The sequence below is a fragment of the Penaeus japonicus genome, unplaced genomic scaffold, assembly GCF_977035675.1.
Source record: "Penaeus japonicus unplaced genomic scaffold, GWHDUDI00000001_assembly GWHDUDI00000005, whole genome shotgun sequence".
NCBI classification, from domain to species: domain Eukaryota; kingdom Metazoa; phylum Arthropoda; class Malacostraca; order Decapoda; family Penaeidae; genus Penaeus; species Penaeus japonicus.
Genome location: NW_028234407.1, coordinates 4308668 through 4321167, shown reverse-complemented (window position 1 = coordinate 4321167; position 12500 = coordinate 4308668). Strand labels below are relative to the sequence as shown.

General features: G+C 38.1%; 2 protein-coding genes across 4 annotated transcripts in view; both read right to left on the bottom strand.

Moving 5' to 3' along the window:
- Positions 1-7558, bottom strand: part of RFeSP (Rieske iron-sulfur protein) — a 9184-nt gene extending 1626 nt beyond the window's left edge. Inside the window, exons 1-4 of one of the 2 annotated variants that reach the window (XM_043027752.2) lie at positions 7233-7558; positions 4011-4154; positions 3270-3447; positions 1151-1299 (exon numbers count right to left, since the gene is read on the bottom strand). In XM_043027752.2, the coding sequence (XP_042883686.1) occupies positions 1151-1299; positions 3270-3447; positions 4011-4154; positions 7233-7443 (682 nt within the window). In that variant the 5' untranslated portion in view covers positions 7444-7558. The remainder of the gene's footprint in view (positions 1-1150; positions 1300-3269; positions 3448-4010; positions 4155-7232) is intronic. The other variant, XM_043027753.2, reaches the window with a different exon arrangement.
- A 1167-nt stretch (positions 7559-8725) lies between these two features.
- Positions 8726-12500, bottom strand: part of LOC122260469 (HAUS augmin-like complex subunit 3) — a 7991-nt gene continuing 4216 nt past the window's right edge. For both annotated transcript variants that reach the window (XM_043027751.2, XM_043027750.2), the window contains exons 5-12: positions 12379-12489; positions 11766-11908; positions 11392-11526; positions 10945-11125; positions 10672-10824; positions 9814-10064; positions 9477-9657; positions 8726-9090 (exon numbers count right to left, since the gene is read on the bottom strand). In XM_043027751.2, coding sequence (XP_042883685.2) covers positions 9016-9090; positions 9477-9657; positions 9814-10064; positions 10672-10824; positions 10945-11125; positions 11392-11526; positions 11766-11908; positions 12379-12489 — 1230 coding nt within the window. In that variant the 3' untranslated portion in view covers positions 8726-9015. The remainder of the gene's footprint in view (positions 9091-9476; positions 9658-9813; positions 10065-10671; positions 10825-10944; positions 11126-11391; positions 11527-11765; positions 11909-12378; positions 12490-12500) is intronic.

The window sequence follows — 12500 nt, the reverse complement described above, 5'->3', positions numbered from 1 at the left end:
GATAGGAATGGAAGTCATCTACATCTAGTAATGTAAGTGTTTATGGAGATGGTAAAGTTTCAAATAAAATGAAATGAGTCAAGAAAGATGATAGTGATACAAAACAAATTGTTAGAACTTTAGTTAGATGCTTATAACTGTGTAAGAAAGGGGAAAAAAAGTGTTATTAAAATAGATCAATGTAAATAATGACAAAATGAATTTGAAAATTTACCTATACACTCTAAGAAATATTTAAACCATAATTCTAGAAATCAACTGTTTTTTTCATAACAATCATCAGAGTAATATTCACTGCATTATCTGAGCTAAACTGGAAAGTGCATCCTCCTTACTTGACTTATCACTGATAATAAGAAAAAAGAAAAAGGAAAGAAACACTCCTAACCTTACCACATACACACAAACACTGCTTGGAAACCTAGGCTATATATCCTAGGCCTATATCCTATCCCTCTGCAAGTCTTGCTCTTTTTAGTACGGATCCTTGCCTACAATGACTTTCCCGTCTGGCGTAAAGACGTACTCTGGCACCTCTAGATTGGTGGGTGCTGGACCCCTCCTCACTCTGCCCGACAGATCAAAACGGGACCCATGGCAGGGGCAACTGTACCCCTCTACGAGACCGATAATAAGCGTTCACTATTTCTAAAAATATAATGTAGGTTATGTGACCGTAATTTCATAATGGATCTGATCCTATAAGGACGACCTCTACATCTTTTAAATGGAAAATATTCTAGAAGTGTTTTAAAAGTATATTGAGAAGGGAAGGTTATAGAATGGAGGTTAAGAAAGGCACCGACTGGGAGGGATAGAAACACAGAAATTTGGATAATGGCTAAATTACATATCCTATCTCCGACATTTGAAAAAATTGTTTTACAATATCAAAATCTGGATAGGATCAACAATAATTTTTTGTACATACTTTTTTATGGATTTATAGTTAAATAATCTATCTAGCCCTCACACTGCATTTAATATCTAGTATCCCCTCCTCCTTAAAAGAGGAAAGAAAAAGAAAGAATACGTGGAAAAGAATTCTCAGCAGCTGTTCATCAAGATCTTAGAAAGACAGATGCAGATGGAACCATTTATTGTCCACCTCCCACCTCCTTAAATAGAGAAGCCACAGAGGGACACCCACCAGCATCAGCAATTGGGACACAGCCAAGATGGGTGCACACGCCCAGCACAATTAGCCACTTGGGTTCCTTGCATCGTACGGCGTCATCTTCTGGATCTCTCAGAGTGCCTACATCCACAGCCCCTTCTGTGGCAATTTCCTCATCAGTCCTGGAAATAAGATAGAAAATCATGAGGCTGTGTTCAGGCTGATAAATCATTTGGTGGCTCTTTCAGATACTTCTTTGTGCAAAGGCCTACCTACAATTTTTATCAATGCCTTACTGAAATTCAAATTGTGAGTATGCAGAACAAAACCTTCAAGCATATATGCACAAAACAAGTTATCCAAGAGAGCTTCATCTTTCATCACAGGATGCTTAAAAAGAGATCTTTTTTTTATATGCATTAAAAAATGCAATATTAAAATCAAATCAATGCTTACACTAATATACATACCCTCAAATTAATATCGCTTTCAACGGATAGCACCATGGGTATAGATTTATCTAGATTCCTTCACAATCATTTCCAAATATACAATTCAACTTGATGCTTACTTAGACTCCCAAGAGAATACTTTAGAAAAACACTCAGTCTAAGCTCCTGTTCATTTTCCTCTCTACTTCCACTCTATCTCTATTGACCCTTTCCCGACGGGGCACGCGCTACGCGGAAACCCCTACGCCGGGCCATTGCAATATTGCACTGGAAACGTCACACTGGCATGACGCCCTGGCATCAGGAATTTAGCTCGTGTGACGCACCGTCGTCATGGGGTTAAGCATTATTACATCCCTTTACTTGCCACTCAATCCTCCTGCCTTAACTGTCTCCAGACTATCGGACACTGTTTCTAATAACTATTCATCATACCACATAGCATACATTTTCCGGAGTGTAAAATTGAGCTCTTCATCAAACAATAAACCCATTGCAGACGGAGATAAATTTGCTTGCCCAGCCTCCAGGATAGGTTTTATTTTAGAAAGAGACTGCTTGAAGCAATATAATTTGAATCATCCCAATCTCTTTCAGTCATTCATTGTAAAACTAGAGCGGTTTTTGTGTTTTATTTTTTTGTGTGTTTTATTGAGTTTAGAGACTTATATGTGCCATATGACAGGCTCTATCAATGCTGCAATTGACTAAAATTGTAGTATATTATCCATATTAGCTCATTATTTTCTTTATATTCAATGTGATAGAAGTATTGCTGTTTTATGGGAGGACAAAAGGCAACTTTATTTTTTCATATTTTTGTGCTGTCATGAACGAATACGAAACATATAACCACCTACAATAAAGATAACAAGAAGAGGTAGGGAAGAGGAATGAAACCTGTGCTTGTGACTGTGAGTGCCACAGTGAAAGGCATCCATATTGGCACAAGAGCATATTTTAGACACTGGGTATGGATTGAGTCACCTTCCTCTTCTCGTTCTGCCTGCACATCCTTCATCGGCGGTACTTTAGAGCAAGGGCTCATCAACTTAGTGTGTGCCATCGCTCAATAGAGACAGTGCTTGCTAGAGACCGTAGATGGGTGCCATTCAAGGGTCTCTCTCCTGCTGGTGCTAGGAAAAAGTGGTGCCATCTAGGTTTTGGACATTAAGCTAGCACGATATTACGGTAATTATAGTTATTATGACTGCAGTAGCCATCATCACTCATTCCTTTTTCATAGCAAAATAAAATAGCACAGTGATCCAAAATCCCCGAACGTCATGACACCTGTCCGCAATGAGTTAAGACCAAATTTGCCCTGGGTGAAAGTTGAGTATTTGAGGTGAACTGTAACTGGGGTAAGGGACAGCCGAGCAAGTATGTTATTTCAGGTCTAAAAATTATTTTTCATGAATTTTGGTGATAGAGATGGTTATCCTTTTCTATTTTCAATAAAGAAAAAAAAAAAAGAGAAAAAAAAAGAAGAAGAAAAATAAAAAGATTTGAGATCATATATATATATGTATGTATATATATATATATATATATATATATATATATATATATATTATATATATATATATATATATATATGTATGTATGTACAGGAATGACAGGAGTTTAAAAAAGTACATGTTGAAAAAAATGTGTGAGCGAGCCAGAATTTGAGATGGTCACCTCCAGTCTTCCCTTACCTGTGTCGGACGAAGAGGGGTTTGCCTCTCCACTTGAAGGTGACAGACTTGCCCTCAGGAATATCTTCTAGCTTGATCTCAATTTTGGCCAAGGCCAAGACATCAGCAGAGGCTGACATGGATGACACAAACTGTGAGACGACAGCCTTGGCCGAGTAGATGCCAGTCACAGTGCCACCTGCAATGCAATGCGTTTTACTTAACTGTTGCAAATGAAAGGAAAACATATCATTAGAAGCCTTTTTCCTTTGAGATTTATGACACTCAGGAAAATACTGCACTAGCAATTTTGTTATCTGATAATATAGAAGTCTGACTAGATAACATCTCTAAATATTAACTGAAAGATTTCTGTAGCAGGTATTCACTATTTGTGCACTTTGTCAGTTACAATTAATCATAGGGTGTGTTTAGAAGACAAATGCAATAGCTTTAAAAAAAGGATCATTTCGGCTGCATTGTGTCCACGCCAACTTTACCCGAACTGTGATCTCTGATGGAGAGCCTTCAATCTTAAGTGCAAGACGATAGTGTTGTAATGTCAAATAATTCACGTGGCCTATGCGATTTGGTATAAAGGCTTAAAAAAACAACAACTCCACTATGGAAATTCTAGCAAGATAATCTAGTATGATCAGGCAGATCAGTTCCTCTTATTAGTGCATGTAGTGCACATGTTGCTGTATTCTAAGAAGAAGATGAAGACTAAAATGTGTGGTCGAAGTCCTTGAATGGTCTCACCTCCAACCAGCATGTATGTGAAGGTGCTGCGAGAGGGAGCCGACTCTCCTGCCTTAGCGCGTGTATCTTTGACATCATCACGGCGGTAAGCACTGAAGTCAGGCACCTGGATGTCTGTGTGTGCGAAGCGAACCTGGGATGATGCTGGAAAGAGAGAGAAGTTGGGTAAGAATTACATAATCTGTATACAGGACTTATACTTAAGATAATATCCTATACTTCTTTGAAAAATTCTGGTATAAAAAACAACAGGAAAAAATTAACAATAAAGAAATTGATAAAAGAAGCCACAAACCCCCTTTTCCTGAAACCTGTAACCAGAAAAAAAAAAAGGTGAGGCATCTTAAATATGTTGCCCCATGTTCCCAAAAGCTCTCCATGAATAACAATGACATTGTAATTTGGATATTGAAGAAAAAGGTTCAACTATACAATAATCCCATGATCTTGCCTTGGTTCTACTGTTGTATTTGCAATCAGGATATTTCTGACAATATCAAATACAGAGTGACTTGTGGCTTCACATTCATTTGCAAGAACCTTCCTATTTTGCTATAAATTCAGGCATGTGAAGGATTTGTGTGGAACAAGTTGTAAACAACATGATAAATCAACAATAAAGTGAAAAGGCCATTGCCATATTTGTGTAATGTGTTCTTCCCTTCATTGTTTTGTTTATATACTAATTAACCCATTGGTCATGGTTTTAAATAAATACTTGTGCAGTAGGATGGCTGGTTTACATTGTTTGGCACGGTGCCAATCCGCGTCTATGCGATCCGCTGCTAATGGGTTAATTCATTCATCTAACTCACATTCTCTCTTGTGTATCAAAGAATAAACAATAACATATATAAACCATGCAGAAACAATTGATAGAATACTGGTATGTGTGATTTCTATAGGGAGAGAATCACTAATATCTATAAATTCTATTCTGATTTCTAATTACCCGAGTTCATAACAAGCCCAATCAAAACAGAAAATGCCCATAGCCTACATGCCCCTACACTGGGTTAAATATCAAGATGAAAGTCAGGAGTGCGGGAACAATGGTTTTCAATAAACGCATTGGAAAATCAGGGTTTAGGCTGAAATTAGAAGGCTGTAGCTTGCGAAATAGTGCTGATGGAGCCCTAAAACTCCATGCATACATAGCGCATTGAACAAGGCAGCCTCCATTTTCATGGTATGAATAAGCACCATCTGGAACTTAGGCTGACCCACAATATGGCATATATAGATGCCATCCCTCCTCCATGGTTTAACGAAATTCTGCCTGATTGTAGTCTCTCTACGTACATACAGCCACTCTATCCTCCTTTTCACAGTGAATACAAAACCACAGGGCAGCTACCTGCGAATTAACGTATTTCCCCCCCCACACACACAACACAATATTGGACCACTTCAATCATAAAGGTAAAATTATTTTTTATAATCCTCCAAACACCTTGAGCTTCATTAATTCTCTAAAGAAGGCTGTTCTCTATCATGAGCAGCGATTGGTACAGCCATTTCCGATCAACATCTCGGGTATATTCCTACGAGGATAGTAACAATATCAGTAGTAAGTAATGATATTCCAATTCATTATATTGAGAATAGTAACAGTGATAATGATAACAGTATCATACAACAGATCTGAGAAATAGAAATGAGTTCTGTTACGTTGGCCGCCTTTAGGAATTAAAGGTTACAGCTCAAGTTAGGAAATCTTGGTTTTTCATCCTTACAATTTCTGTTTCTACAATTATCAATACGCACCTTCAAAAACTCTTATTATGAGTATTAAAGTATTAAAATGTTGGGTATCGGCTTCAACTGAATTACAATACAGACGACCTATATCAATTCCCTGATGTTTCACTCCTAAATGCATTTGCAAAACAATATTTCTGCTTGGAACATAGGGTGTTCACTCCAGATATATTGTGCAACCTTGTTCTTTCCAGCATTTATGTTATTGGCTAAGCCTTTTAAAGTACAAAATGCCTCTGTGCAAGAAGATATGAACCAACGGAATGTTCTATCTTAACCAGAGCTTAACCCTATGATGACAGTGTGCCACACCCGTGTGACATGGCTAAATGCCTGATGACGGGGCGACACACCAGAGTGACGTTCCCAATGCAATATTGCATAGGCCCGGCGTAGGGGGTTGCCACTTCTCGCCAGGCCCATTGGGATTAGGTTAATAATAACAGGCGTACCAGCCAAGATAATCGAGCAACTGAATGGCTACGTCCTTCACTAGGAACAAGAGACTGTCTGCCCTCTTAAAAGCTACTATAATATATCTCCTAGGCAAGTCACAAGCCAAATGGGCTACTACAAAAAAAAAGATAAAATATTTTGGTTGCAGATAAATTGTTACACTATAGTCTACTTGAAAAAGCTCAGTAAATAAACATGAAATTTAAGAAAATAATATTGATTATCACATTATACTGAAGGGGAGGAGAGTTGCTGGCCTTTGTCATTGCGCTGAAGGTTTATGGGTCGCAGAGATCGCTGGAGTCTCTGGCTATATCAGTAACTCAGCTACCATCAACTATTATAGACTGTCTGCAATCTTTCACTATACAGAACTATATATGTATAATACCTTATACAAAATACTGACCATCATAAATATATGTGATCACCTTATTTCTTATGATATTGAACCAGATTCTAAAAAACAGACTATGTATGCCACTAAGCTTCTAAAACTACATTTTCATTTGCTATAGTTTCGGAAAACTTGAAGTTACAAAAACAAAACGAAAAAAATATGCGAGTTACACAACACTATGACGACTTTGGTTTTATAACGTGTTAAAACGGACTTTCTTCTGAATCTATTCTCATAACCTATATAGGTGTGAATATAGTTACAACCGGTGCATTACTTGCCCTAAAGGCTATGATATATATATAATTCCAAGATATGAGATGGGAAATCTGCGCACTTAATTTAAGGACGTAAGTCTACTTCCAAGCAACGAAAATGGCTTCGAAATAACCCAAATAAACGTAGAAATAACAGAAAAGTACTCGGAAACACTTGCATTAAGCAGAATGGATCACTGTCTGAGAAAAACCCCGTAAAAGTAAAATCCGTGAATCGGCCATCATGGCGGCGCCCCGGATCAGCTGATCGACCTCGACCCCGAAAACAAAACCCCAAGAAAGCCCTAAACTCAGCCCTGGCGTCCAGGGAAAGAGTCCATTCGGTACCTCCGAGACCAGCCTTGGCCACAACAGCGCCGGAAGGGCATCTCTTGGCCATGGACGAAGGGGTGAGCGCCAGAGGGAGTTTCTGAACGAGTTCTGGGGCGGCCGCATCTACCGCACCTGGCACGACGTTCTTGACCCCGTTGGCCACCGCCTGCACCGAGCCCTTCAGCGCCGGGGCGAACTGGCTGGATCTGCCGATGTAGGAGAGCATTGGGAAGGGCGGCGGGGTCCTTCAGAGAATACTAGAAGAATAGAAGTCCACGACGGAACAGGCGGTCAAACTCTCTCTTCTCTTCCGGCGAGAGACTGAGACTCAGATTGCGTCATTCGCTCCCAGATGGCTCTCCCGGCGGTATGACACGCAGCCGAGGACAAAGTTATTCTGCCGTTCTAGAAATTTGGAATTATTCCTGAAGTCTTTGTAGTTTTCTTAATACAAGGATGAATTAAAAACCAGTATATTATTTCCATTTATCCCTCATTTAGGTATGATTGTTTTGTTTGAAGAAATAAGATGCATCAAATCGCAAGATTTGATGCATCAGGAATGAATGTCTAATTCAAATTGATATAAAAGGCTCAGTCATATGCTGTATAAGCTCATATACATACAAAAAGATAGAGCAAACAATTACACACTCATATATTATCTCACGTATTATTCGTATGTACCCATGTATTTACTAGTACGTCTCTATATATCCATATATGTCTGTTTATCTAACTTTCCTTTCATCCATCATTATCTAAATTTAATTTTTCTGTCTCTCTCTCTTAATGGATAGAATCATCTTCATCGAAAACCGGACATTTTGAACCTGAGAAGTCTCATCTGACAAACAATAAATCCTGAATATAGAAATAAAAAAAAAATATTCACGCATATAATTATATGTGTTTGGTAGTTTGTGGGCGATGATGATTAATAAATCAAAGATTATTATCTAATCTTTAAATACCAAATACTCAACCCCCTTTTCAATCCTTTCAATATACATTTTTCAGTCTCTGCGCTGGGAAAGTTACCGAAGATGATATAGTATCTTTGGTGTTAGTCATAAAAATAGATTAAAGAACTCTCTTCTCTTTCTCCTATAAAATTCTATGTACTGTTAACCAGTGCAAGAATTTTGAGACAGTTTCCATAAAAAAAATGGATGGGTAGTTCAAATACATTTCTAATAACTTTTACAAATCATAAGATTTAATATCCATTCAGTATGTGTTTCGGTAGGATCATATTTTGACTTCTATAAAATTTTGATAGCATTTTAACTAACAAAAGAGAAGTCTCCCTGGGCCAACATTCCCTCTAAGCCAGTAGCTGGCTTAAGGTAGGATCAGGCAATGGAAAAATCTGTTTTACTGTCATGATACCTATGGGGGTGTCATCAGATGCAAGGGGTCGATTCAGACTTTTAAATGCAATCTATATTTGCATCATACACTGATTACAACTATACAAGCTTTATCAAGGGGATAAATAAAAACACTTTATTGTATTATATTATATATCAAATGTTGATTTTGAGAATTACAAGAATAAGGAGTATACAGAAATATCTTTATATACAAGGGAAAATAACAGTAATGCAGAATCAACATAATTTTTTAAATATAATTACAGTAAACACAAAATTACCATTTCTGTAGTAAAATCTGTTTATTGTTTACAGCTGAATTTCAGAAACAGAAGTACTATGGAAGTATATGCATAGCCAACAGTTTACAGTAAATCTTTATAACAGAACAATTCAAACTATACACATCCATGAAAAAATCTTTATCTTGAGCCTCTTATGAGATTCTTGGTCCACTTCATAAAGTCTTCACGCACAGTTGGTTCTATCTGGAGTATCTGGATGGAAAAGGAATACATCTTAATCTTAGCATTTACCATTTTCTGAGTTAAAGAATATAATTATTCCCAATAATCAGTCAATGCCTTATAAATTATTTTTCCTATCTACAAATGACTGTATATATTACTTGCTCAGCTCTATGCCCTTACACTTCTCACATATTCAGATTTCTAGTGTATTCTAGAAACCAATTGCCCCAAAAAAGCATATTATGATAAAAACTAAAAACCTATACACACAGACAGACAGACAGATAGACAGACAGACAGATAGACAGACAGACACACACACACACACAAAAAAAAAGAGGGGGCACATAAGCTATACCCTACTATGCCCAATGAAGGCCTTTCACACTAATGGCATGACTGGTACTACTTGCCTTTTTCTTTTCTTCATGTTCACTAATGAGCTTCAGAAGTTTCTGTTTGAACTTCCAGACTTTCTCGTCCAGCTTGGAGTACCTCTCCACAACGGCTGGGTCAAGCCAGGCTAGAGGAAGAGCTCCCAGACTCCCAGCACTCCCAAATAGACCTGTTTCTAGTAATGCACAATTCATGGACCTGTAAGAATAAAAGGGAGTCATTGAGGAAATGTTCTTACCATCTACTTTTCCTTTATTTATTTTCCTTTTCATCTCAATTGCCTCAGATTAACTAAATCATTTATAAGAAGCTATATCTTGAACTCCCATCTCATCTCCTCAGGAAGGAACTTACATTCTGTTGAGCACCGAGAACTGTGGGTTTCTCGCTGTTGCCATCTGTTCCCTTGCACTGTTAAGCGCTCTGAGCAGCATCTCTACTTGCTTCTCCAGGGTCTTGCCAGTCAAAGGAGCATCCTTCTGGTCTTCCTGTGGGTGAGGACCTGCCGGGAGAGGCATCAGCTGCGATAGGGTGACCAGAGCAGGAGGCAACTGACCGAGGGCCTTTGTCTCGTCATAGTGCTTACTTAGGGACTGAAAGCGTCTCTGAAAGGCGTGCAAGTGGTTGAGATGACACGGAAAATAGACTAAGAGAGATAAATAGACAGATAGACACACAGAGAGAATATTAAGTTAAATTACATATTCTTATACACAAAGTATTGCATTTGAGAGAGAGAGAAAAAAAATAATAATAAAAATAAAAAAATAAATATGACAATATTTAGTTTCTAATATTTTGTTGCTAGTATCATATCACCTCCCAAAATATTTCCATCTTTGCTCTGACGGTACATTGCAAAGCGCATCATGTCTCCCAAATGCATATCCCCACTAGTGCTATTTGGTCAATGTAGGTACACAACAAACCACAGAAAGAATTCTTTTTATGTGCAACTCTGATGTTGCATTTCAACACTTTGCCCCACCACAATCAAAACTATGCCATGAAATGCTTTGCCTTCTAAATGGCTTCAAAGCTAAGAGCAAGGCTTTACTTTGCATTTTTAATATATGTACAGACATCTGTGCACATAGGCCTAACATCTATAAACAATATATGCATAGATTTTGAATAATCAACACAGTATCATGAATAAACAGATATCATGTGAGTGGTTTGGGAACTTGTGAAAAAAAAATGTTTACTGACCATCCGCTCTTGGTATCTGGAATCCCTCTCGGACACGATGGCATTGATACTCCCAGCCACCTCTAAGATGTCCTTGATTTTCTGGTGCTCCAAGTCGAGGGCCACATTGAACCAGTCGTGACGTGCCACTTGAGCTAACAGCTGATCCATCACCTGCTCAGATAAATATATAAATGATTCACTTGATTGTAGTAGAGGATGGTATTTGTATCTTTTTGTTTTCAGACAACAACAAAAAGCATGAAATACACATAAAAAATTGGACAAACTCACAATTTTCTGTTTCTGCAAAAAGTATTCCTGCCGTTGACATTTGAGCTGGTAGTTGCCGCAAATGGTCCTGGTGCTCTCTAGCTGTGCCACTTCACTGATCAAGGACAGAAGAACCTGCTGCTGCTGTTCCCTCTTGAGTTTCAACACCAGACGTGACTCTGAGGCATCGCGACCTTGCTGTCTGTAATGCCATTAGTCATGCATATCATCAAGACACCGAAGAGATCTTTGATTATTACTGATTATTGAATAAACAAATAAGAAGTCTATTAATGAATTTGGAAGTAAAACTTTATATGCTGTATATGTTGTAAAAATAAATCAACGTTCATAAAATCATATATAATCATATCCATTTAAATGTAAATATGGTGCATGATAACAACTAATATCCACAATAGACACAGGGAGATATTTTCTTTAGGATAAATCAATAAAAGAACATACTGCAGGAGTGGGACAGAGGAAGGAAGCTGATTCCTATGCACAGCAGCCAAGAGACGGTTTGCTTCCTCCACCTCAGCTCTCCTTCGCGCCTGAAGCAGCAGACCCTCTAGCCGCCACTCCTCTGTCTGCCTGAGCCTTGAATATTGTGTTTGTGGAATGAATAACATGATCATACCTTGTGACAAGATATTGCAATTTCTCTTTACATTTGATATGTGGAAAATAAGAACAGTAGTTTAATAATCTAATGCTGAACTAAATGCATTTCAATGGGTAGCTGAAATGCAATGACCAGACAGGCAGACCTGCAGCCTAGATCCAGAAACACCTAAATTAACACTCTGTCATACTATAAACAGGAATGCAAAACTTACAACTTGTTGAGCCTATTGAGTTCCTCCACATTCTGTGCATACTCTGCCTTCCCTGAGCCTCTCACCAGATGGAGGTCCAAGTGATCCACATCCAGGAGACAGTACTCTGATGTGTCTCCAATGCCTGCAATCTCTCCAATGCCCTGCAACAGAGAGAGAGAGCGTGAGCTGGCTTCAGTCAGCTGTGGAGTGGTAAATAAAGGGAGGATTAGATGTAAGGAAGAGAGGAGAGAGAAGAGGAGGAAAGAAAGAAGAAGAAGAAGAAGAGAATGAGAAAGGAGGGAGGAGGTAAGCAGAGCAAGAGAAAAAGGAAGAAGAGAAGGATGAGAAATAGGATAAATATATAAAGGTTGCCTATCATCAATATTAAATTACAAAACTTTAAAAAATAAATATAGTGAAAAAAAAATAAAAAAATCAAAATATTTACATCAGGTAAAAAAAAAAGGTAATTGAGTACATTAATAAATGAAAATCCAACTCACTTCAACTATCACAGGCTACCTTTCTTTCATACATAAGAAAGGGGTGAAAACAGAGTAAATGAATGAAAACATACAAGCTGATCATCACTTTCTTTAACATCCTTTCGCCTTTTACCCGATTAACAAACCTCTCTGAACTGTCGCTTGATGAAGGTCTTCAGTTTATCGGTAAATTTAGCCTCCTCGTCACACCACTTTTCGAAGTCCAGCTGAGACATGAATTTGGCCTCATCTTCTGTCTGTAGAGATA